The sequence below is a fragment of the Labrus mixtus genome, chromosome 2 (assembly GCF_963584025.1).
Source record: "Labrus mixtus chromosome 2, fLabMix1.1, whole genome shotgun sequence".
NCBI classification, from domain to species: domain Eukaryota; kingdom Metazoa; phylum Chordata; class Actinopteri; order Labriformes; family Labridae; genus Labrus; species Labrus mixtus.
In genome coordinates, this window is record NC_083613.1 from 11,944,674 (window position 1) to 11,969,515 (window position 24,842).

At 44.6% G+C, this 24,842-nt stretch overlaps 2 protein-coding genes across 2 annotated transcripts; both read right to left on the minus strand.

Moving 5' to 3' along the window:
• Positions 1 to 6,012: 6,012 nt before the first annotated feature.
• Positions 6,013 to 9,253, minus strand: LOC132985178 (basement membrane-specific heparan sulfate proteoglycan core protein-like). The gene is made up of 8 exons (XM_061052413.1): positions 9,116 to 9,253; positions 8,457 to 8,603; positions 8,234 to 8,368; positions 7,660 to 7,832; positions 7,376 to 7,562; positions 7,101 to 7,280; positions 6,752 to 7,018; positions 6,013 to 6,664 (listed from the first exon to the last, which is right to left on the minus strand). Exons 1-8 carry the CDS (start codon positions 9,162 to 9,164, stop codon positions 6,660 to 6,662), a joined length of 1,143 nt encoding a protein of 380 aa, XP_060908396.1. The 5' UTR covers positions 9,165 to 9,253; the 3' UTR covers positions 6,013 to 6,659.
• Positions 9,254 to 12,036: 2,783 nt separating this feature from the next.
• On the minus strand, positions 12,037 to 20,110 carry LOC132985187 (pre-B-cell leukemia transcription factor 1-like). Its single transcript, XM_061052425.1, has 9 exons — positions 19,792 to 20,110; positions 19,127 to 19,464; positions 16,874 to 16,947; positions 14,334 to 14,578; positions 14,062 to 14,252; positions 13,840 to 13,975; positions 13,599 to 13,746; positions 13,233 to 13,311; positions 12,037 to 13,002 (listed from the first exon to the last, which is right to left on the minus strand). Exons 2-8 carry the CDS (start codon positions 19,309 to 19,311, stop codon positions 13,268 to 13,270), a joined length of 1,023 nt encoding a protein of 340 aa, XP_060908408.1. The 5' UTR covers positions 19,312 to 19,464; positions 19,792 to 20,110; the 3' UTR covers positions 12,037 to 13,002; positions 13,233 to 13,267.
• Between the last annotated feature and the right edge of the window lie 4,732 nt (positions 20,111 to 24,842).

Genomic DNA, 24,842 nt, shown 5'->3' on the forward strand with positions numbered 1-24,842 from the left:
TTTGAATAATAATCCACTGTGATAAGGTAGTTCTTGTTGTCAAATGAAAACAGATCTGTGCCCACCTTTGCCCATGGTCTGCTCGGAATGTCATGCGGGAGTAGAGTCTCTTTTTGTTGTTTGACATCCACTGACCTGCAGATATTACACTTGGCCACATGGGTTTTGATGTGATCGTTCATGCCCTGCCAGTAGACACACTCTCTAGCCTGACGTAGGCATCCTTCAACACCAAGATGAGAGGAGTGTAGACGGTGGATGATGTCTCTTTTCAGTGTGTCAGGTATAACAGCACGTTCACCTCTAAACACTATACCCCCTTGATAGCTCAGCTCCTCCTGAAATGAAAAGTATGGCCTGATTTCACACAGCATTTGTTTTTTGTCATTTGGCCATCCTTTCAGCATCATTGTAATGAGGGTCTGGAGTGTCTTATCCTGTTTCATTGCAGTGCGTATTGCACTGAGCCTGTCTTCCGAAATAGGTAAATGTTGTACCATGTTCACAGTCTCTATTTCAGCTTCTACTGAACCATAGGATGAACATTCAGGAAGGTAAGCTCTACTCAGGGTGTCTGCTAACAGTATTTCTTTTTCCTGGTACATATACCACATCTAAATCATACTTCTGAATGCACAGCATCATTCTCTGAAGTCTTTTGGGTGCGCTGAGAAGTGGTTTTGTCACAATGGTCTCTAATGGTTTATGATTACTTTGTACAGTTACGTTGCGACCATAGGTGTACTGGTGGAACTTTTCCATGTTGAAAACCATTGCTAGAAATTCTTTCTCTATTTGAGCATAACCTCGCTCTGTTGGTGTGAGTGCTCTGCTTGCGAATGCAACAGGCTTGCCCTTCTGCATGAGTGCTGCACCCAAACCTGTGTCTGAGGCATCGCACTGTACTGTCAGTTCTTCCTCTGGGCTGTAGTACTTCAGCACAGGAGCATTTGCAATGGTCTCTTTCAGTTTGAGAAAAGCTTCCTTGTGTTGTTCTGTCCAGTTCCACTCACAGTCTTTGTGTGTCAGCTGTCTCAGCACCTCACACTGGTCAGAGAGATGTGGGCAGAACTTGGCAAGGTAGTTTACCATACCCAGTAGTCTTTGAACAGCTTTTACATCTGTTGGTTTTGGCATCTGTTTGATGACACGCAGCTTTTCTGGATCTATCTTTAGTCCATCCACTGTCAGGAGATGTCCAATGTATGCGGCCTCCTTTTGTCTCAGGTTAAACTTGTCCACATTTAGTTTGATGTTCTTTTGTTTGCACCTGTCCAGAAACAGTCTCAGTTTTTTATCATGGTCAGCCTCTGCCGCTTCCTGTGTCTCACCTTGACCTGTGATCAACACGTCATCAGCAATTATGTACAGACCAGGGAGGTCTTCAAGGGCTTGTGTGAGCTTGTGAATCCTGCAGTTCCACTTTCAGTGGCTTCATCATGGCGACAGGGATGCGTCTCTTTGGTAGCTGCGCAGGCTTTACAGTGCTGTCAGTCTCTATTTTGTATTCTCCCTCAAGACAGCCGTCTCCAGTGAACACCTCAGCATACTCTGCTTTAATTTGTTCCAATGACCACTGTCCAGTGTTGGGTCTCTCTGAAGTGACAATGCTGTCTAATGCCAAAATATTCTCGTACTGCACCTTTATCAGTTTCATGGCCTCGCTAGCTTTTTTGCCTAGTAGTGGCCTAGTGTCCCCTGTGTCAACCACTGGGAATTCTAGCTGATACAGCTTCTGGTTTCTCGGGTTCCTAATCTTTACTTTGCATTTCCAGAGTGGCTTCAGTTTACTTTTGTTGTACATTAATAAAACAGTCTTTGAGGGCTCCAGTTTTGTGTCAGGATTAAGCAGGTCGATTGGGATCACATTGCAACTTGCACCACAGTCAATCTGGAATTTTATCATGCTATTGTCAAGAAGCATGCCAGCAAAGAGCTGAGTATCATCTACTTTGTTAGTATCCACAGCATTTACACTCTCAGTCCCTGCTACAGTAACACAAAGAATGTCCTCATATTCGTCACTCTCACATTCTGCAACATTGTGTATAGATTTCTTTCTGTGTGTGCTCTACATTTGGCTGCAAAGTGGTTCTCTCTGCCACATCTTTTGCACTTCTGACCATATGCTGGGCATTTCTGTTTACTTTTTTCAAGTGTTTTTCCACAAAACTTACATTCTATTGTCTCATGCTTTTGTCTCTGGTGCATTGCTCCTTGTATTGCATGCACTTCCTCCACCTTGGGTCCCGTGATGGCTTTACTGTTCTCCCGGGACAACTCTGCTGCCCTGCAAAGCTGTATGCATGTGTCCAACATCAGATTCTTCTCCCTCAACAGTCGCTCTCTCATCCCCGTGTCGCGAAGTCCACACACGATCCTATCTCGAATGAGTGAGTCTCTTAAGGTCCCAAAATTGTACGTTTTGGTAAGCAACTTCAGCTCTGTGATGTAGCCGTCAATATTTTCACTTGAACCTTGGTGTCTCGTGAAGAAACGATATCGTTCCACAGTCTCATTAATGCTAGGGTTGCAATGACGGTCAAAGTTTTCGATAGTGTCATCCAACTCACCTGTGTCTTTAGTCTCACCTGTGTCTTTAGTCTCACCTGTGTCTTTAGTCTCACCTGTGTTATTAGTCTCACCTGTGTCTTTAGTCTCACCTGTGTCTTCAGTCTCACCTGTGTCTTGTCAGTCTCACCTGTGTGTTTAGTCTCACCTGTGTCATTAGTCTCACCTGTGTTATTAGTCTCACCTGTGTTGGGGTTGTATCAAGTCAACTTTGGTTATATTCTTTAATAATTATTTCTAATTATTAATAATATAAATAAAATATCATTAAACTATGTTTAATCTCGTTTTGGGGCACCACCCTGTACTGAGGGAAATATAACCAAAATATCACTCAAATCAGTCTCAGATTAGTTATTTAATTACTAATATTATTAATAATTAATAACTATATTTAATAAATTGAAGGCGTGAAATCCATACACAAAGCCTTCGCACCCAGCTCATATCACAATGCAAACACACCAGTAATCACAAACAACTGCTCTCTTAAATTATAACAGAATTTATTTAAACAAAGCAACATCAATCCAAAATCAATTAACTTAATCAAACAAATAACTATTATAAACTAATCTAAGCAAACAAACATTATCAAGCGTGTGTGTGTGTGTGTGTGTGTGTGTGAGAGAGAGAGAGGGGGGGAAGAAGAAAAGGGGGAGATGGCTTCGTCCCACGTGGTCGCCCTTCTGATGGCACACACCTAACAAAGACCTAATGTGGCCTTAATGTCTAAAAGAGACCGAGTTCGGCCCTACACGATCTGTGTCTCTGAGGCGTCTGGATGGCCGCGAGTATACAGATTTCTGTGTGTGTTAGTCAAAGGGGAAGAAAAAAAGATAGAAGAGGAGCGTAGAAATGCGTGTCTGAAGAGGCCGGATCACAGTCCGAATCCCGCACCACAACTCGGAGTAATTCCCTTCATTCACAGAAACAAACCAATGGCCGAATTCAAGTTAATACGGCTTACACTGGCCTTTCTGATCAGAAGAGTAATACCCAGTTATAACGCTGTTACGCTAAACACATATAGGACGCAGCGGTCCGAAATGGGAACAACAAGAGTTTTAAACAGGTAAAACTCAGGACGCGACGGTCCAACAAAGATAAAAATTACAGTTTCTGCTTCAATCAAACAATTGTTAAAAACACTCTCTAAAGCTAATTCTGCCCAGACCTAATTAAGCCTCACTGGTGAATCGCTTTGCCTGCGATCGGTGAAGGAAAAAGGAGTCCGGCGATAAAACAGATCTTCTGTCTGTCCTGGGGTAGAGGCGTCTAATGGCGGCGAGGGTCCCTTACGGCAAGAGCGGCTTCGTTGGTTCTCCGTCGAGGGGAAAGATGTCCGTTAATGTCCTTTCGTTGCAGGACAGAATAAGACCGTTAAACTCCGAGAAACTGAGATGCGTTCACTGGACAATCCGAGCTCGGAATTTGGAACACTGCCGGCCGCGGATTACCTGCGCGCCAAAACTTAAAACAAAGGAAGATTGTTGCAGGAAACAGGAGGTGAGCTTGGGTCTCCTAGCACTTCAAGTCAGCGCATGGAAAGAGGTAGAACGAGGGGAGTCTCAGAGTTTTGTCACCTGGCCGCCTTCCTGTGGGGTCTCCCTCAGGTTCCGGTCCCCCCTTTACGTCACACATAGGTGTGAAGTACCACAGGGAATTCTGGGATAAAGAGTCCTTTTAGGCCTCTTTGTGATCTCAGTAAATAACTCAAAGGCCCAAGTCCATGGTTTGACTGTCCTAAGCCTGCGTGGCCCAACGCCTGTGTCTTTAGTCTCACCTGTGTTATTAGTCTCACCTGTGTTATTAGTCTCACCTGTGTCTTTAGTCTCACCTATGTCTTGTTAGTCTGACCTGTGTCTTTAGTCTCACCTGTGTTATTAGTCTCACCTGTGTCTTCAGTCTCACCTGTGTCTTGTCAGTGTCACCTGTGTCTTGTCAATGTGACCTATGTATTTAGTCTCACCTGTGTCTTCAGTCTCACCTGTGTCATTAGTCTCACCTGTGTCTTTAGTCTCACCTGTGTCTTGTTAATCTCACCTGTGTCTTTAGTCTCACCTGTGTCTTTAGTCTCACCTGTGCCTTTAGTCTCACCTGTGTCTTGTTAGTCTCACCTGTGTCATTAGTCTCACCTGTGTCTCTTTAGTCTCACCTGTCTCTTTAGTCTCACCTGTGTCTTCAGTCTCACCTGTGTCTGATGACCTGTGTGTGTAAATCGTCTTCTTGTCACTTCATTGGTCTCCTCTGTGTTCCTGTGATTGGCTCCTTGTTAATCTTTGCTCCTCTTCTGTTCAGAGTTTTTCAGTTGGACTGAAATTAACTTTTATTGAATCTTTCTTTTGGAATAACTGAATAAAACATTATGGAAAGAATGAGAGAAAGAGGGAGACGTTGAGAGGATGTGTAGTAATTGACTTTAATGTTTGCAGAGTAACAAAAAGACGTCATAGAAACATGAAGACGTGATGATATCAGGATGCCGCTGCTCTTCAATCATAGTAGCATTATTTCAATCCTGATTCTTTGCATACATCAGCTCTTCTCATGGTTTCATATCATTCAAACTAACAGACATCGTGTGATTCTCTCAAATATCAGAAACTATTAAAGTATGACTTTGATCAGCTGACGTATGTACAAGCTGCAGCTGACGAGGCCAGTCAGATGCAGAACCCTGGCTCAGCAGGGGCACAGGGGGGTAGAGTCTGGTATCTGGTAGAGTGATGTCATCTGCATACAGGAGTATCTGAGAGTGATGTCATCTGCATACAGGTGTATCTGAGAGAGTGATGTCATCTGCATACAGGCGTATCTGAGAGAGTGATGTCATCTGCATACAGGCGTATCTGAGAGAGTGACGTCATCTGCATACAGGTGTATCTGAGAGAGTGATATCATCTGCATACAGGTGTATCTGGTAGAGTGATGTCATCTGCATACAGGTGTACCTGGTAGAGTGATGTCATCTGCATACAGCCGTATCTGAGAGAGTGATGTCATCTGCGTACTGGTGTATCTGGTATAGTGATGTCATCTGCATACAGGTGTATCTGGTATAGTGATGTCATCTGCATACAGGCATATCTTCATACCTTTAAGGGGATTAAAAGCCAGTCATTTTATTTGTTTTATGCGCTGCACTGTGCAGAAGTTAAATGGTTTGGGGTTAACCTGATCTGGATTGGTATTAAGGATAACCATATACAACAAAATACTCATGGGAACCAGTGTGATTGTGTAAATATGTACATGTGTATGTATGTGTGTATATATATGTGTGTGTGTATATGTGTATATATGTGTATGTATGTTTGTGTGTGTGTATATATATATATGTGTTTATGTGTGTATATATGTGTATATATTTGTGTGTTTATGTGTATATATGTGTATGTATGTTTGTGTTTGTGTATATATGTTTATATGTGTGTATGTGTGTATATATGTATATATGTGTGTGTGTGTATATATGTGTATGTGTGTATGTGTCTATATATGTGTGTGTATATGTGTATGTATGTTTATGTGTGTATATGTATGCACGTCTCTTTTCTAGGATTTTCTTTCTTTCTTTATTTATTATAATGTCGGTCCATAATCGTCTATGTAGAAGTCCTTCAGAATTTTTAATTTGTATTTTCTGTTACCCACATTGTGTTTATGTTTATGTTTCTGATTATCTATTGTATTTCTACTATCTCCTCTTTCCATGATTATGAACAAATAAGTGACAGTTTGACAATTGTTTGACAAAGTCTGTCTTTGATGTTTCAGGAAAAACAATAAAAATCAAAATGGAAAAAAGGAAGAAAGGAAGAAAGGCCCTTCAGCTTCTTGTCCGGAGATCCAGAGAAAAGTTTCCAAAGACAGAAAGGAGACATCAGCAACATTAAATCAGAGTTTCTATGAAAGAACAAAAGTAACCTATGGGGACAGAAATAAGGAAGTGTTGACAAGCTTTCCTTCAACACGATTAAAACATGACATGATTAAAGGTCATTTTCTCAGTATGAACTCTTTGGCTGTCGTCATGGCTACAGTCGAGGCGAGGAGATGAAATGATGAAGAGTGACCACGACGTCTCAGGCTGTACAAACAAACAAAAGAGAGGTTTGTGAACAGACTTCAGTTAATTAGCTTAGCACCGATCACCTTCACTCAAACAGAAACTCACGTTTAATGACGACTTCAACCAACGCCTCGCTGGAGCCCACGTGGTTAGATGCCACACATTTGAACGTGCCCCCATCGCTCAGTTTAACACGAGCTATTAGCAGCTTTCCATCCCTGGTGCTCTCTGCACCTGCAGGCAGGCTGGCCTGGCCCACCCGGGTCCACTTAAAGCCAATGGGGTGAGAGCCATGAGCAAGGCACTGCACGCTCAGGGCATCACCTGGCTGGAGCCTCACCTGCTCAGGTAGACATGTGGCGTACGGAGGGCCTGCAAGGAGAGGAGAATGAGTCTGACCTGAGGACAGGAGGAGCGTCTGGATGTTTCTGTGTGTTCACTATCTTTAACTCACTCTCCACCTCCATCTGTGTGTACGCCTCACTGTAACCGTGGAGGTTGGTGGCATTACAGATGTATTGTCCTGAATCCTGGCGCCCCACTCTGCTCAGCGTTAAAACTCCACCCACCATCGTGTGTTTCCATGGCAACGGTGCTCGGAGCTTGGACCAGGTGATGACAGGTGCAGGGGAACCTGACAGACAGAAGAGAACGTGAGATTTACACACATAAACAAACAAACAAACAAACAAACTAGCAAACAAACAAACAAACAAACAAACATCTCACCACTGGCGACACACGTCATCGTCACCATGTTTCCCTCCACCACGGTCATCTCTGAAGCGCTCACTGAGGCCACTGGGGCTCCCAGCCCCCCCTCAACAATCACATCAACTTTGACCTCGGTCACCCCCTCAGAGTTTGAAGCCTGGCAGATATAAACCCCCGAGTCCTCCGGGTGCACCGCGGGCCACTGAGCAAACAGACGCCAACGACCTCATTCACCACTCGTCTTTAAAAATCTGATAAATCTGATAAAACTGTTTCATATGTTTCTGCTCCTATTGTACCTGTATTGTGTTGACGTCGTTCGTCTCCTTGGTAACCAGCTGCAGGGTGGAGCCCTGGCGTTTCCAGCTCATTTTTGGGCGTGGCCTGCCTGATGCCCGACACTCCACCGACACAGCGTCCCCCATCCTGACCCTCAGGGGCCCTGCTGGTGTCAGCCGCACCTTAGGAGCATCTGACAGAGACATGAGAAGCATTAACCCTGCAGTTAGTTTATGGCCACATGGGGGCAGCAGAGGCGAGCGTTGGACACAACACCGACATATCAACATTTTTTGTCGGGTTTGAACGGGTGTTGAATCTCGTGACTGAATATCTTTTAAACGTCTTTTACAGGAAACACTCACTGGGACATCAGTGGCTCTTTAGCTGCTAGATGTTCCACAATGTTCACGAGCTAACTGTTAACATCGTCGAGCTAACTGCTGACATCGTTGAGCTAACTGCTACGGTCGTTGAGCTTACTGACTGTCGGGCCCAGCAGCTGTTGAAGAAACTGCTATTATGATATAAAGTAAAGATGAGATATTCAAACATGAAGCCTGGCTTTGAACTGAATCGTGGAGATGAGCTCACATTTGACGTTGAGCACGGCCGTCGCCGTGCCTCGGCCTGCAGAGTTGCTCGCCACACAGCGGAACTGTCCCTGGTTTGCGGGTCGAGAGTTAGCGACGGTCAGCACAGAGCCTCCAGGACCCACCTTCACATTTTCTACGAGACAGATGAAGAAGTCAGTGACACGTTTCACCACTCCTTCACGTTAGTGTTAACACTAGTATAATAAGTTGACCCCTCTGACCTTGTAACGCTTGGTTATTGGCTCGTCTCCACTCCAGCTGGACCGGCTGTGCACCGCCTCCCAGTTGGCACCTGAAGCTGGCCGACTCCCCTTGGCGTACAGTCGCTGTCCGGGGCTCCACGGAGACCACAGGCGCCTGCGCACACACTGCAGACACACATGAACCTTTAGTCGAGTAAACGATCAGCGACCTCAAAGCAAATAAAGTCAGCAAACACACAGACTGAACAGAGGGGCTCAGAAGACCATGATCACAGTCCCTCATCAACAGCGAGCTGGAATAAATTATCTTTATTTATATGACTAAAGTTCTATGGTCTCAGGTCTTATATATTATAACTTTCATATTGCTGCTCCTCTGAAAGACAAACAGATGTGGAGCCTGCAGACTGAGAAATCCTCGTTACTCTCTAAAAACAGCGACCACATGTTTTTATCAGACTTCATTCAAAGACAGAAGTTTCTTTAACAGTTTCAGACTGTTCGAAGGACCATCACAGATCAGGACATGAATTCAAATCCTGCTGGTCAAACCTAACTGTCGATTTAGAACCACGAGCTTCATGAACGTTCAATAAAGAAAGTTACCAGATAGACAAAGAAGAGAGATGTGATGATCCGTCTCGTTCAGTCTGTTTGAGTTAAATGAAATCTTTTACCTGAACATAATAACGACGACAGGATGAGAAGCTCAGGTAAGAGGTCCATGATGAACAGTCACTCTCTCTCTTTCTGTGTCTCCTCTCAATACAATCACTGAAGACCTTTGACCCCTCACTCACCACGTAGCCCCGCCCCTCCTCAGTCTCGTCATGTCTGAAGCGTTCACTGACTGACTGTGTCCTGTCGTCTCATTGGTTTAAACCGAGCGGCCTAGTGTAAGTATGCCCTCAGTGTTTCTATCATTAGTTTAACGTAATGCCATTGGTCAGTTTTATTTCTTGTTTTATTTTGTCATTTCACCTCCTTGTGTGTTTATTTACTCTAATCTTCTGAAGTTCAGTGATTCCTGTTTTATTTTGTCATTTGTAACCTCGCGTTTCTCTCTTCCCTGTGTGTGTTTCCCTTGTCTTGTATTTACTGTTTCCGATTTTATTTTGTAATTCTTCGTTCCTGTGTTTTCTGTCATGTTTGACTTCCTCCCTTTGTCTGTTTTCCCTCCATTACGATTGCCCTAATGGTCCTCACCTGTGTCACTAGTCTCACCTGTGTCATTAGTCTCACCTGTCTTGTTAGTCTCACCTGTGTCTTTTGTCTCACCTGTGTCACTAGTCTCACCTGTGTCTTATTAATTTCACCTGTGTATTTAGTCTCACCTGTGTTATTAGTCTCACCTGTGTCTTTAGTCTCACCTGTGTCGTTAGTCTGACCTGTGTCTCTTTAGTCTCACCTGTGTTATTAGTCTCACCTGTGTCTTGTTAGTCTGACCTGTGTCTTGTTAGTTTCACCTGTCTTTAGTCTCACCTGTCTTTAGTCTCACCTGGCACTAGTCTCACCTGTGTCACTAGTCTCACCTGTGTCTTGTTAGTGTCACCTGTGTCTTAAGTCTCACCTGTCTTTCGTCTCACCTGTGTTATTAGTCTCACCTGTGTCACTAGTCTCACCTGTGTCTTTAGACTCACCTGTGTCTTGTTAGTCTCACCTGTGTCTTTAGTCTCACCTATCTTTAGTGTCACCTGTGTCTTTAGTCTCAACTGTGTCTCTTTAGTCTCACCTGTGTATTTAGTCTCACCTGTGTCTTGTTAGTCTCACCTTTGTCGTCTTTAGTCTCACCTGTGTCTTTAGTCTCACCTGTGTTATTAGTCTCATCTGTCTCTAGTCTCACCTGTGTCACTAGTCTCACCTGTGTCTTTAGTCTCACCTGTGTTATTAGTCTCACCTGTGTCTTTAGTATCACCTGTGTCATTAGTCTCACCTGTCTCTTTAGTCTGACCTATGTCTTTAGTCTCACCTGTTATTAGTCTCACTTGTGTCACTAGTCCCACCTGTGTCTTTAGTCTCACCTGTGTCACTAGTCTCACCTGTGTATTTAGTCTCATCTGTGTCATTAGTCTCACCTGTCTCTTTAGTCTGACCTGTGTCTTTAGTCTCACCTGTTATTAGTCTCACTTGTGTCACTAGTCCCACCTGTGTCTTTAGTCTCACCTGTTATTAGTCTCACCTGTGTCTTGTCAGTGTCACCTGTGTCTTTAGTCTTACCTGTGTCGTTAGTCTCACCTGTGTCTTTAGTCTCAACTGTGTCTTTTTAGTCTCACCTGTCTTGTTAGTCTCACCTGTGTCTTGTTAGTCTCACCTTTCTTGTTAGTCTCACCTGTGTCTTTAGTCTCAACTGTGTCTTTAGTCTCACCTGTGTCTTTAGTCTCACCTGTCTTTAGTCTTACCTGTCTTGTTAGTCTCAACTGTCTTTAGTCTTACCTATCATTAGTCTCACCTGTGTCTTTAGTCTCACCTCTGTCTTGTTAGTCTCACTTGTGTCACTAGTCCCACCTGTGTCTTTAGTCTCACCTGTGTCACTAGTCTCACCTGTGTATTTAGTCTCATCTGTGTCATTAGTCTCACCTGTCTCTTTAGTCTGACCTGTGTCTTTAGTCTCACCTGTTATTAGTCTCACTTGTGTCACTAGTCCCACCTGTGTCTTTAGTCTCACCTGTTATTAGTCTCACCTGTGTCTTGTCAGTGTCACCTGTGTCTTTAGTCTTACCTGTGTCGTTAGTCTCACCTGTGTCTTTAGTCTCAACTGTGTCTTTTTAGTCTCACCTGTCTTGTTAGTCTCACCTGTCTTTAGTCTCACCTGTGTCTTGTTAGTCTCACCTTTCTTGTTAGTCTCACCTGTGTCTTTAGTCTCAACTGTGTCTTTACTCTCACCTGTCTTTAGTCTCACCTGTGTCTTTAGTCTCACCTGTCTTTAGTCTTACCTGTCTTGTTAGTCTCAACTGTCTTTAGTCTTACCTATCATTAGTCTCACCTGTGTCTTTAGTCTCACCTCTGTCTTGTTAGTCTCACTTGTGTCACTAGTCCCACCTGTGTCTTTAGTCTCACCTGTGTCACTAGTCTCACCTGTGTATTTAGTCTCATCTGTGTCATTAGTCTCACCTGTCTCTTTAGTCTGACCTGTGTCTTTAGTCTCACCTGTTATTAGTCTCACTTGTGTCACTAGTCTCACCTGTGTTATTAGTCTCACCTGTGTCTTCAGTCTCACCTGTCTTGTCAGTGTCACCTGTGTCTTTAGTCTGACCTGTGTCTTGTTAGTCTCACCTGTCTTTAGTCTCACCTGTTTTGTTAGTCTCACCTGTCATTAGTCTCACCTGTGTCGTTAGTCTCACCTGTCTTGTTAGTCTCACCTGTCTTTAGTCTCACCTGTCTCTTTAGTCTCACCTGTGTCTGATGACCTGTGTGTGTAATTCGTCTTCTTGTCACTTCATTGGTCTCCTCTGTGTTCCTGTGATTGGCTCCTTGTTAATCTTTGCTCCTCTTCTGTTCAGTTTTTCAGTTGGACTGAAATTAACTTTTATTGAATCTTTCTTTTGGAATAACTGAATAAAACATTATGGAAAGAATGAGAGAAAGAGGGAGACGTTGAGAGGATGTGTAGTAATTTACTTTAATGTTTGCAGAGTAACAAAAAGACGTCATAGAAACATGAAGACGTGATGATGTCAGGATGCCGCTGCTCTTCAATCATAGTAGCATTATTTCAATCCTGATTCTTTGCATACATCAGCTCTTCTCATGGTTTCATAATATCTGCAGAGATGGTTTATAAAGTTCAAACTAACAGACATCGTGTGATTCTCTCAAATATCAGAAACTATTAAAGTATGACTTTGATCAGCTGACGTTCGTACGAACATTTAACCCTAAAAAAAAGAGACAACAAAAACAATCCAGAGGCCAGTCAGATGCAGAACCCTGGCTCAGCACTAGGGGGCACGGGGGTGAAACACGGCCTGCAGCTGAACTTTGAACTCGGACGTCCTGGTTAAAGCTTCTTTGGTTCGGTTGCTTACAAAGCTTTAAAGAAACACAAAAAGCTGTGAGAGTAAAAATATATTTACAACTTTAAGAGAAGCAACACCACAGGATACACACGCTGACCAGCGACCACCAGCTGGACTTATGGTCACACCTGTCGGCGAGACGTCTGAACGTACCCGTCACAACCTCAGAGTCAAACAAAGGCAAAGAAACGATATAAACACTTTTTAAAATCACTATCACATGCTTTCTTTTTGTGTTTTATTATTTTAACTCTAAGAAATAAAAAGAGAGTACAAATCTAAAGATACCTAACAGGGGGGGGGGGGGGGGGTCAGCCTGCAGGGGGGCGGGGTTTGCTGGGGGGGTGGGGTCAGCCTGCAGGGAGAGTAAAAATATGGAAGAGAGAGTTCTGAAGAGTCTGTGGAGGTCAGCCTGCGGGGGGGGGGTTTGACTGGAGGTCATCCTGCAGGGGGGCGGTGGCGGCGGCTGGAGGTGAAGTAGTGCTCGCTGGCCGGTGTTGGGGGGGAGGGGGGGGGGGGGTGCTGTTGTCCCTCCGTCCCTCAGGGTCCTACAGACAAGGGGGGAACAGGAAGTCAGCTCTCAGACTCTGAACATGCCAACATGTTTATATTCATTAAAACATTCTGAACGTCCAGACCGTTTTTCTCTGATGCTGATTTTGATGCATAATCCGATAAAAAGTGTAACGTTAGGAAACCCTGCACACCGACACATTCCCCCCCCGAGCAGACCCCCTGAAATGTTCACCAGTTAGACATTTGAAACAGAGCTGCTCACATGTGACTCTGAGGAGACGTCCTGCAGGTTAATCCTCACAACCTCCCTTCAGGAGAGAAACATGGAGCCGGGTATCCTCCTGGAAACACACACACACACACTGCCCTATAAACGGAGCCGTCAACAGGCAGAGAGTATGTGTCTGTGTGTGTGTGTGTGTTGACATGAAGCACTTTTCTTCTGATTGTTTGTGTTCATATAAACATGTAAACAAAGTGTGTGTGTTTATGTTAATGTATATTTCTTTCTGCTGATGGGGATTCATCGGCCTCCCTCATGTGGACAGTGGGGATACTGCAGCTCTGTTGTTTTCACTCCATCAGAGAGACCGTGGAGGTCTGTGAAGTCACGTGTGTGTGCTCGTACCTGAGTTTGGCGTGGCTGGAGAGTTGCCTTGGCTGGCCTGTGAGGACGCGCTTGCCGCCGTCTTCATGGCGTACATGTTAGCTTCCTCCTGGAGCTTTGAAACGTTCTTCTTATAGCGAATCCGCTTATTTCCAAACCAGTTGGCAACCTGAGAGGTGAACACACACACAGTTTAAATCACCACTCTTAAATCACACACCCCCCCCCCCCCCCCCCCCCCCCAGGTCTCTGGCGTTCTCACCTGAGACACGGTGATGGAACACTTCTTGGCGAGCTCCTCCTTGGCCTCCTCACTCGGATACGGGTTCGCCAGATGGGAGTAAAAGTATTCATTGAGGATCTCTGCCGCCTGCTTGCTGAAGTTTCTCCGTTTCCGCCTGACGGAGGAAGAAGAATCATCATCACTCAGTCACACCAATCAGAAGACAGAGGCCCATCTTCTTCTACCCAAGAACACACCCACCTGGCATCCAGGAAGCGTGAGCGCAGGATCATGACGGCCTCACACGTGCTCTGTTTCAGCTGCATCTGGATGGTGTTGAACTTGCGGTGGATGATTCCCACCATCCGCTCGATCTCTTTGGGAGAGACCGGCCGCGTACGGGACTGCTCCCTCAGCAGGTTCATCACGTGGTCTGTGAATTCATTGCACGCCTGGAGAAAAGGGGAGGAGTCTGTTTAATGATCTTGTTTTGACTTTGACAGTTTGATTCTCTTTTCATACGAACGTCCCACCTGTTCGTATTTCTCCAGCTCGGCATGATACATCTGTCGTATCTGAGCCAGCTTCTCTCTGTACTCGCTGTGCTGTAAGCTCCCATCGCTGGGCGACGCTCCGGCTGCAACAGCAACCGCTGCCGCCGCTGCAGACGCCCCACCCTTCTCCAAGCCAGCGACACCCTCGGCTAACAGCATGTTGTCGAGCCTCAATATCTGAGGGTCAGGACCGTCCTCCTCCTGGATCCCTCGGATACCCAGAGCTGTGGAGACCAGCAGAGACATGAAGTGTAATACTGGTTTTTAAGCAGCAGGGGGCCCTATCTAACAGACATGGCTGAAGCAAAGTAGGGTCCTGCTGAGAGGAGGTGAGGAGGATTTCAGGAGTGCATGTGGAGTGAACACGCCTCTTTTTTTTTTGGCTCTGACACCGAACGCTCTTCACTGAATGTGAGACATGACAGGAAGCAGCTCGTCACATTTACCCAAACGACCCTGAGACAAATTAGGGAAGGAACTCTACACTGCAACAAATGTGACATTTAACATCTGCACAAGCTGCATGTGTGAAAGCAAACGCCCGAAAAAGAGGATTTTCTGGCACAAACTTCACCAACTGACAAGGTGCATGAAGAGTGAAAGGCTTAGAAGAGGTCAAAATGCTCCAGCAACACTTGTAGTAAGAAGATCAACTTTATTGAAACAATTGAAAGCAAACCTCTGCATGAAGTGAACCAGGTGAGCCGATGTGAGGACGCAGCAGGAAATGTTCATGAGAATTCACCTGGAGCAGGCGGGGGTGGGGGGGTGGGGGGGCATGTGTCTCCATAGGCTGCATAACTACACTCTAAAAAACCGTCAGTCTAAGCAGTCAGGAAGCAGCAGCGGAGCAGAGACAGTTTACATGAAGAAAATCAGTGCCAGCTCTTCTTGGCATCCTGCTGCCCAAAGAGAAAACAGCCACACACACACACACACACACACACACACACACACACACACACAAACAGACACACACACACACACACACACACACACAGAAGCACAAGCAGACACACGCCCACACAGCTGTTAATTAATGGCAGCTCTTAAGGAGCGACTAAAGACCCGGTGAAAAATGATCGCTCATTTGAGAGGTCGTTAATTTGCACAGTTATGCAAATTAGGCGCCAATTACAGTGTTGTTCCAGAGATCATCTCACATTCATAATCCAGCAACGAGGGCAACGACAACCCCCGCACCTGACTCTCTCACACACACACACACACACACACACACACACACACACACACACACACACACACACACACACACACACACACACACACACACACACACACACACACACACACACACACACACACACACACACACACACACACACACACACACACACACACACACACACACACACACACACACACACACACACACACACGGTGTCTGAGAGGACTCAATGAGCTGCAGAAGGTTCACCGCTGTGCTCCACTGAAGCTCAATGGCTCTGCAGAAGGTCATCATCTTTCAGGTCGTACCACAAGGTTTGGGGTCACGGTTCAGGTCAAACCTTGAGGTTTGGGGTTACAGTTCAGGTCGTACTTTGAGGTTTGGGGTCACGATTCAGGCCTTGAGGTTTGGGGTCACGGTTCAGGCCGTACATTGAGGTTTGGGGTCAGGGTTCAGGCCTTACCTCTGGGTTTGGGGTCACATGATGGACTGCTGTGACAGTTAAAGTTTGTACAGTAAACCTGGGAGTCTAACCCCGACCTGAAGGTGTAATAAATGTTTATAAACGTCCAGGAGGACATTTCCTGTTCAGTTCATCAGACTTCCTGTTTAATAATTATTCCATCGAGCCCTCAGAGTGACTCTGTCAAAGACTCGGATGATGGAGATCTTCTGCATCACCGAACAGAGCGCGCTCTCTCAGAGGGAATTATTCTGTCTGAGGTCACGAGAGGCAAACCGCCCCCCGCTGAGACTCTGACCGTACCGAAGACTGACGGGCTGCAGGGTCTGACGGGCTACAGGGTCTTACACGCTGCAAGGTCCAGCGGGCTGCAAGGTCTTACGGGCTGCAGGGTCTTACGGGCTGCAGGGTCTTACGGGCTGCAAGGTCTTACGGGCTGCAGGGTCTGACGGGCTGCAGGGTTTTTTTGTTATGTGAGGAGACTCTGCCTGTCAGACGGGGGGGGGGGGGGGGGATCACAGGGAATAAAGGTCACCACCCCCTGCCACTCGCTCCAGGTGAATTCTCCTGATTATATCCTGCTGCGTTGATGCTCAGTATGATAAATTTCAGTCTGTCTCCATGTTCACTTACTAACTCTCTGGATGAATCCAGAAACCTGGTTCAAGCTGCTCCCTCCATGTGGGCAGTTAGCTGATCCCTCACCTGAGGCTGCTACCTGATCATGAATTCAGTCAGCTCTACATTTGTAATCAAAGGGTTCAGGAGGATAGGTGGTGACACTGTCCTGCAGTGTGTGTGTGTGTGTGTGTGTGTCTCCTTAATGTCAGATCATAGAGTAAGGTCACTTCATCATCAGATACTCACCCATCTTCTCCTTCATCTCACACAGGACGCTGAAGAGGGCCGGCTTCATTCTGTGGCAGTTTAAAGCGTGTTTCCTGTTTCAGAGGTTAAAAGAGAGAGAGAGAGAGAGAGAGAGAGAGAGGTGGTCAGGTCAGACCAAACTTGCCCTCTGTAGGAACATGATCTGTTCACAGGTCATCCCTCTAAATGAATAGCTGAAACAGTGAAGTAGTCGTGGAATAGAAACGTTGACTTGAACTTAGAGCGGTGTTGTTGGAGTTTTAAACGGTCATGGCATGGACACAAAGCGCCACAGAGACTCTGAGCACGTGAGCGAGTGTAATCAGGACAGAGCACATTTCTGACGAATTCACCTGAGCGCAGAACAGGAAGAGCATGAACACACAAACATGAACGAGTGAGAGAGAGAGAGGTGAATCACTGAGTTAACACGTTTGGTTCTTTAACTTTTCATCAGGGGATCTGATCTGAGAATCACTTTTATAATCACATGATATCAGCCTATTATATCCTGCACTGGTTTGAAGCGTCCTCATACGACCACTAGGAGCAGTGTAGAGTTGTTTGGTGAGAGGGCCGCTACAACAATGGCAGAAAGTTTAGAAGAAAAGCTAACGGATCAATTCCCCAACTACCCTCATGGGATGATGTGTCGTTGCTGTTGCATAGCAACAAACATGCATACCAAAACAGCTGGCCACAGATCACTATAGGAACCCCGGACATCCAAACACTTAGCCCACAGCTTGTTCTTAAAACGGTTGAAAGTTCAATCATGTGATAGTTTTTTTCTCTTGTGTTGGAAACCTTCAGTTTATCATCTGTGTCTGGTTTGTTATAAAGCTGGGATGAGATTGTATCAGTCTGTGTGGACGAGGTGAGCAGCCAGGTGAGCGCGTGTTAACGAGGAGGGAAGTTAACGCTGGACACACGAGGCCTGCACGTCTGTTAGCTTTTAGCATGTAGCCCATGCTAAACGACCTGTAGATTAATACAATATATTTTATTTGGATCAATAATTACACATTTCAGGGGAGGGACCCCATTTGAATACCAGGAGACTTTAGAGGTCGTGACCCCAAGGTTGGGATAGCCTGGAGTAGACTGATGGACAGCCGGGACCTCACCGGGGGTCTTAAGGGGGAAGCCGTCACATTAGTCCCACATCACCTCAGGAAGGCCGGACAGCTAACTCTGACCTCCCAGAGCCCACCCCCCCACCCCAAACAACAAAGTCACATATAGAGTAATACTTCTGATCATGCCGTGTGAGTCAGTGTGTGGTTAAAGGTGTGTAGGACCATGTGTTTAACGTGTGTGTAGCGTGTGTAGGACTGTGTGTGTGTGTGTGTGTGTGTGTGTGTAGGACCATGTGTTTAACGTGTGTGTAGCGTGTGTGTAGGACCATGTATGTGTGTGTGTAGGACCATGTGTGTAGGACCATGTGTGTAATGTGTGTGTAGGACCATGTGCGTAACGTGTGTGTGTGTGTAGGACGGTGTGTGTGTGTAGGACCATGTGTGTAATGTCTGTATAGCGTGGGTGTAGGACCATGTGTGTAGGACGGTGTGTGTGTGTGTAGGACCATGTGTGTAACGTGAGTGTGTGTGTATTGGACCATGTGTGTAACGTTTGTGTAACGTGTGTGTAACGTGTGTGTAGGACCCTGTGTGTAACCTGTGTGTGTAGGACCCTGTGTGTAGGACCATGTCTGTAGGACCCTGTGTGTAGGACCATGTGTGTAGGACCCTGTGTGTAGGACCATGTCTGTAGGACCCTGTGTGTAGGACCCTGTGTGTAACGTGTCTGTAGGACCCTGTGTGTAGGACCCTGAGTGTAGGACCATGTGTGTAGGACCCTGTGTGTAGGACCATGTGTGTAGGACCATGTCTGTAGGACCCTGTGTGTAGGACCCTGTGTGTAACGTGTCTGTAGGACCCTGTGTGTAGGACCATGTGTGTAGGACCCTGTGTGTAGGACCCTGTATGTAGGACCCTGTATGTAGGACCCTGTGTGTAGGACCCTGTGTGTAGGACCATGTCTGTAGGACCCTGTGTGTAACGTGTCTGTAGGACCATGTGTGTAGGACCATGTGTGTAGGACCCTGTGTGTACAGGTGTGTAGCACCATGTGTGTAGGATCCTGTGTGTAGGACCATGTGTGTAACGTGTGTAGGACCCTGTGTGTAATGTGTGTAGGACCATGTGTGTAGGACCCTGTGTGTAGACCCTAACCCAGCTGTGTTGGTCTTACCTGGCCTGGGCCTCGTCCAGACTCTCGTCTGTGATGGTCATGATCTGCTGGAGGATGTCACCGATGTCCTGCTGTGGCTGACCTAGGCTGTGATGTTTCCTGATGTTGTCAGGATCCCCCACATCCTCCTCAGACAGTCCACTTAGTCCGATATGACCCAGCATCATGCGGGCCTGGTTCTCCATGTATACTCCCAATGATCCAGAGGAGGGGGGGGGGGGGAACTACAGACGGGGCTCTTTGTCCAACTTAGTGAGAGGTTGAAAAGTTTCCCAGAATGAAAGCATACAGCAAGTCTAAGGTCTGAGAGCAGAGCAGCTTCCCCCTCTCGTCTTGAGCTGAATAACAAAGGAGACAGAAACACAGCAGCAGCAGCTTTATTATTCACTCAGAGAAAAGTCCGCTCAGCTCGACACAACTGGACTCATTTAGAGGCAGGACCAGGCGCCCTTTCTACAAACACTCCTTTCTGCTATGAAGCTGCTGTTTTAATGGAGCCATGTTCGTCTTTTCTATTCCTCTGAAAAGTCTCACACAAAGAGAAACACACCGACACGGAGGAGAGCTGTCGTGTTACACGGCTGATTAATGTGTTCACGGGGAAACAGCTCGACTCTCCCCTGGAAAATAATGACGTGAATACCGTTAAATTTAAGTAAAATGACCTGGGAGTCCTTTGATGTCGCCGTGTCCGCCGCCTGCTCCCCCTTTCTTCACGAGTCCGGTCCGCCTGCTCGGTCTCTGAAAGTCTGGACCCGACGGGTCCTCTGAAACACGGTGCAGGACGTGATAGTCCCGCTTAACTTCATCGATGTGGTAACGTCCAGGTCTCACAATGCCCGCTTTGGACCATTAGTTGTTGCTTATTGCTGTTTTCTTTGCCCACTCAGCTCTTCGCCTGCTGCCCCGCTCCTCCCAGAAAAACACCGCCGAGGCTCCGCGTCAAGTTACCCCGCAGAAGAGGAGGCCACTTCCGCTTTGGAGAGTCCCGACGACACACAAAGAACCAGGAACACAAACACCGCTTATAACAAATAAAGAAAACCACTTATAAAGAATATAAACCTTATTTCTTGTTCTCGCAGTCAGTGGACACGAAGAAGAAGAAGAAGAATAAGTAGAAGAAGAGAATTAGGCGGTGTGATGACTTCACTGCATATCTATGTGTCTTTCTGCAGGCGATATCACTTATATAATTAAATAATTATAATATTTGTATTTAATCCAAAGGGCTTCATTAATATGGGAAAAGTGCATTTACAAAATCAAACCTCATAGAGCACACTAACAACATATGAATAAATGTGAGCTGGACCAGATGTCATCATTATAAAGACTTCACATGAAAAAGAGTGATTCCACATTTAGGCTACAGAGTATAAATGAATATAACTTCAGATGAAATAAAATAAAACAATTAAAAACACTTGTGTGCCTTTTTATTTATTTGAAGTCCATGCACATTTGTTGTTATTGTTCTGAATGCACACACTCTTTGTACTTATATCTGAATTTATTTTTTGTAGGGTTAAGGTAGGATTTGCGCCGTGAGAATATTTTTTCTCCAGCATGATGGCAGAAATTGAAGGTAAAGATGACAATGACTTAAAGTCTTCATTTATCACATTTATCTATGAATATTGTCACAGTTACAGCCCCCCCACACCACCCAGTGTTTAAGCCTTAATATCTAAGGTCTAAGCTAGGCTAGAACACAACATCAAGGTGACTTCTCTGTTGTAGTGCACACTCAGAAGTTTAATGAGCAGTCTGTTATTATCAGACTGACACAGCTCACATTTTACACCAGGAGGTTCAACCTTTACCTCCCAGCAGGAGATTCAGAGTCCTCACATGCAGCCAGGCTGAGCAACCATAACGACTCCTCTGAGCCCAATTAAACTCATCAACTCCAGTCTTTATGTGGTGTGCAACATGTTGACAAAAGACAACGCAACATGTTTACAAAAGACAGCACAACATGTTTACAAAAGACAGCGCAACATGTTGACAAAAGACAACGCAACATGTTTACAAAATACAGAGCAACATGTTTACAAAAGACAGCACAACATGTTTACAAAAGACAGCGCAACATGTTGACAAACGACAACGCAACATGTTTACAAAATACAGAGCAACATGTTTACAAAAGACAACGCAACATGTTTACAAAAGACAGCGCAACATGTTTACAATAGACAAGGCAACATGTTTACAAAATACAGAGCAACATGTTTACAAAATACAGAGCAACATGTTTACAAAAGACAACACAACATGTTTACAAAAGACAGAGCAACGTGTTTACAAAAGACAACGCAACATGTTTACAAAAGACAACGCAACATGTTTACAAAAGACAGCACAACATGTTTACAAAAGACAGCGCAACATGTTTACAAAAGACAGCTCAACATGTTTACAATAGACAAGGCAACATGTTTACAAAAGACAGCTAAACATGTTTACAAAAGACAGCTCAACATGTTTACAAAAGACAACACAACATGTTTACAAAAGACAGAGCAACATGTTTACAAAAGACAACGCAACATGTTTACAAAAGACAGCTCAACATGTTTACAAAATACAGAGCAACATGTTTACAAAAGACAACGCAACATGTTTACAAAAGACAGCACAACATGTTTACAAAAGACAGCTCAACATGTTTACAAAAGAGAGCGCAACATGTTGACAAAAGACAGCTCAACATGTTTACAAAAGACAATGCAACATGTTTACAAAAGACAGCTCAACATGTTTACAAAAGACAGCTAAACATGTTTACAAAAGACAGCGCAACATGTTTACAAAAGACAATGCAACATGTTTACAAAAGACAGCACAACATGTTTACAAAAGACAGCTCAACATGTTTACAAAAGACAACGCAACACATTTACAAAAGACAACGCAATGTTTACAAAACACAGCTCAACATGTTTACAAAAGACAGCACAACATGTTTACAAAAGACAGGGCAACACATTTACAAAAGACAACGCAATGTTTACAAAAGACAGCTCAACATGTTTACAAAAGACATCGCAACATGTTTACAAAAGACAGCTAAACATGTTTACAAAAGACAACGCAACATGTTTACAAAAGACAATGCAACATGTTTACAAAAGACAGAGCAATATGTTTACAAAAGACAGCGCAACATGTTTACAAAAGACAACGCAACATGTTTACATGTTTATTAAAGACAGCTCAACATGTTTACAAAAGACAACGCAACATGTTTACAAAAGACAGCTAAACATGTTTACAAAAGACAGCGCAACATGTGTACAAAAGACAACGCAATGTTTACAAAAGACAGCTCAACATGTTTACAAAAGACAGCGCAACATGTTTACAAAAGACAACGCAACATGTTTACAAAATACAGAGCAATATGTTTATAAAAGACAGCTCAACATGTTTACAAAAGACAGCGCAACATGTTTACACAAGGCAGCTCAACATGTTTACAAAAGAGAGAGCAATATGTTTACAAAAGACAATGCAACATGTTTACAAAAGACAGCTCAACAAGTTTACAAAAGACAGCGCAACATGTTTACAAAAGACAATGCAACATGTTTACAAAAGACAGCGCAACATGTTTACAAAAGACAGCGCAACATGTTTACAACACATTTACCAAAGTCAACGCAATGTTTACAAAAGACAGCGCAACATGTTTACAAAAGACAGCTCAACATGTTTACAATAGACAAGGCAACATGTTTACAAAAGACAGCGCAACATGTTTACAAAAGACAGCTCAACATGTTTACAAAAGACAACGCAACATGTTTACAAAAGACAGTGCAACATGTTTACAAAAGACAACGCAACATGTTTACAAAAGACAGCTCAACAAGTTTACAAAAGACAGCGCAACATGTTTACAAAAGACAATGCAACATGTTTACAAAAGACAGCGCAACATGTTTACAAAAAACAGCTCAACATGTTTACAAAAGACAGCGCAACATGTTTACAAAAGACAACGCAACATGTTTACAAAAGACAATGCAACATGTTTACAAAAGACAGCTCAACATGTTTACAAAAGACAGCTAAACATGTTTACAAAAGACAGCACATGTTTACAAAAGACAGCTCAACATGTTTACAAAAGACAGCGCAACATGTTTACAAAAGACAACGCAACATGTTTACAAAAGACAGCTCAGTCTGTTTATAAAAGATGTGATGTGAAAATGTTTTCTAATATTCTTGTATTTTTATGATCCTAAACATTGTAAGTAGTAAATGGCTTGGTGTGCAGAGCAGAAGATGTTTTTAAAATGACTACAGAGCAGGTTTTTATAAACATTCAGTGGACTACATTTATTGTGAAAGGTGCAGATTTTCAGTTCCGGTCTCATGCTTTCTCTCTCTGGCTGCTCTGACGCGGCTCTCCATCAGAGTGTGTGTGTGTGTGTGTGTGTGTGTGTGTGTGTGTGTGTGTGTGTGTGTGTGTGTGTGTGTGTGTGTGTGTGTGTGAGTGTGTGTGTGGGCTCCGGGGAATGCTGCAGTTTGACTTGAAACCACGAAGAGGCCATCTTTCTTTTCACCATGGAAACAGTGTTGTTGTTGATGATACAAATACCGATACTATTACCAGGCTTAGTGTGTGTGTGTGTGTGTGTGTGTGTGTGTGTGTGTGTGTGTGTGTCGGTCTGTGTGTGTGTGTGTGTGTGTGTGTGTGTGTGTGTATTGTAAATTAGCCTTGCATATCAATGATGCTGATATTTCCATTAAGGCTGATAAGAAGATTGAGTTGAAATATCTTGGTGTAATGCTCGACTCATTTGATTCATATTTGAGACGGCGTTTCACAGGAAGCTGCTCAGACGTTCTTCATGCACGCCATGATACTCTCCCACATGTCAGATTGTGTCACATGTTGGGGGCGAGCTGGAGAAACGGTCACTAGACCTCTGGAGTCTCTGGATACACCAACCTACAAAGTTCTGGAGATAAGATCTGTAATGACATGTGATCATTGTAGCATTTAGGAAGCATCGTCTCCTCGAGTGTCTTTGTATAAAATGTGAAATGTTTTGGTGTCACCTCCGTTACATCGTTGTACTAAGTTGTCGCTCAGAAGAGTCCAGAAAACCCTCTAGACTCTCTTCCACAGGAGGAAGCCTCCAGTCACTGTGACCGTGTGACGTTCTGCAGACCACATGAAGAACTAAACAAATGACAAGATGTGAAACACTTTAACACTGACTGGACTGCAGATCAGCCCTGGCTTTAGGTCCTAAATACATATACATATATATAGGTTTCATTGTTTTCACTTTGATTAGATGTAACAATGTCTGCTTATATTGTGTCTCTGATTAATGAAAAATAACAGGATCAGGTATTCTTGTCATTATTATAAAGATCTTGCCGTCCTTCAGTAGTCTGTTATTATATTGACCTCCTGCTGTATAATCAAGTATACTTGTATACTGAGATTATTTGTGTGTGTGTGTGTGTGTGTGTGTGTGTGTGTGTGTTCATCTGTGTGTCTCTCCTGCAGACAGGAGGCTGACTTCATAGAAAAGATGAATGAATCCCTCAGCATAGTAGAGAGTACTCGAGCGTCTGAACAAGCTCTCTCACTCAGTCTATCGCTCTCACATTTACTACAGCGCTCACACACACTGACACACTGACAGCTGTATGCTCCCCCAACACGCACACACGCAGATGTACA

Excerpts from the sequence above, each read along its gene's own strand:
- LOC132985187 (XM_061052425.1), bottom strand. The coding sequence starts at position 19,311 with ATGGAGAACCAGGCCCGCATGATGCTGGGTCATATCGGACTAAGTGGA. Across the intron at positions 16,948-19,126 it reads CTGGACGAGGCCCAGGCCAG|GAAACACGCTTTAAACTGCC; the intron begins GTAAGACCAACA and ends CCTCTGAAACAG. Across the intron at positions 13,747-13,839 it reads GTTCCATCACCGTGTCTCAG|GTTGCCAACTGGTTTGGAAA; the intron begins GTGAGAACGCCA and ends TTCACCTCTCAG.
- LOC132985178 (XM_061052413.1), bottom strand. The coding sequence starts at position 9,164 with ATGGACCTCTTACCTGAGCTTCTCATCCTGTCGTCGTTATTATGTTCA. Across the intron at positions 8,604-9,115 it reads GTCGTCGTTATTATGTTCAG|TGTGTGCGCAGGCGCCTGTG; the intron begins GTAAAAGATTTC and ends GTGTGTCTGCAG. Across the intron at positions 8,369-8,456 it reads CAATAACCAAGCGTTACAAG|AAAATGTGAAGGTGGGTCCT; the intron begins GTCAGAGGGGTC and ends TCTGTCTCGTAG.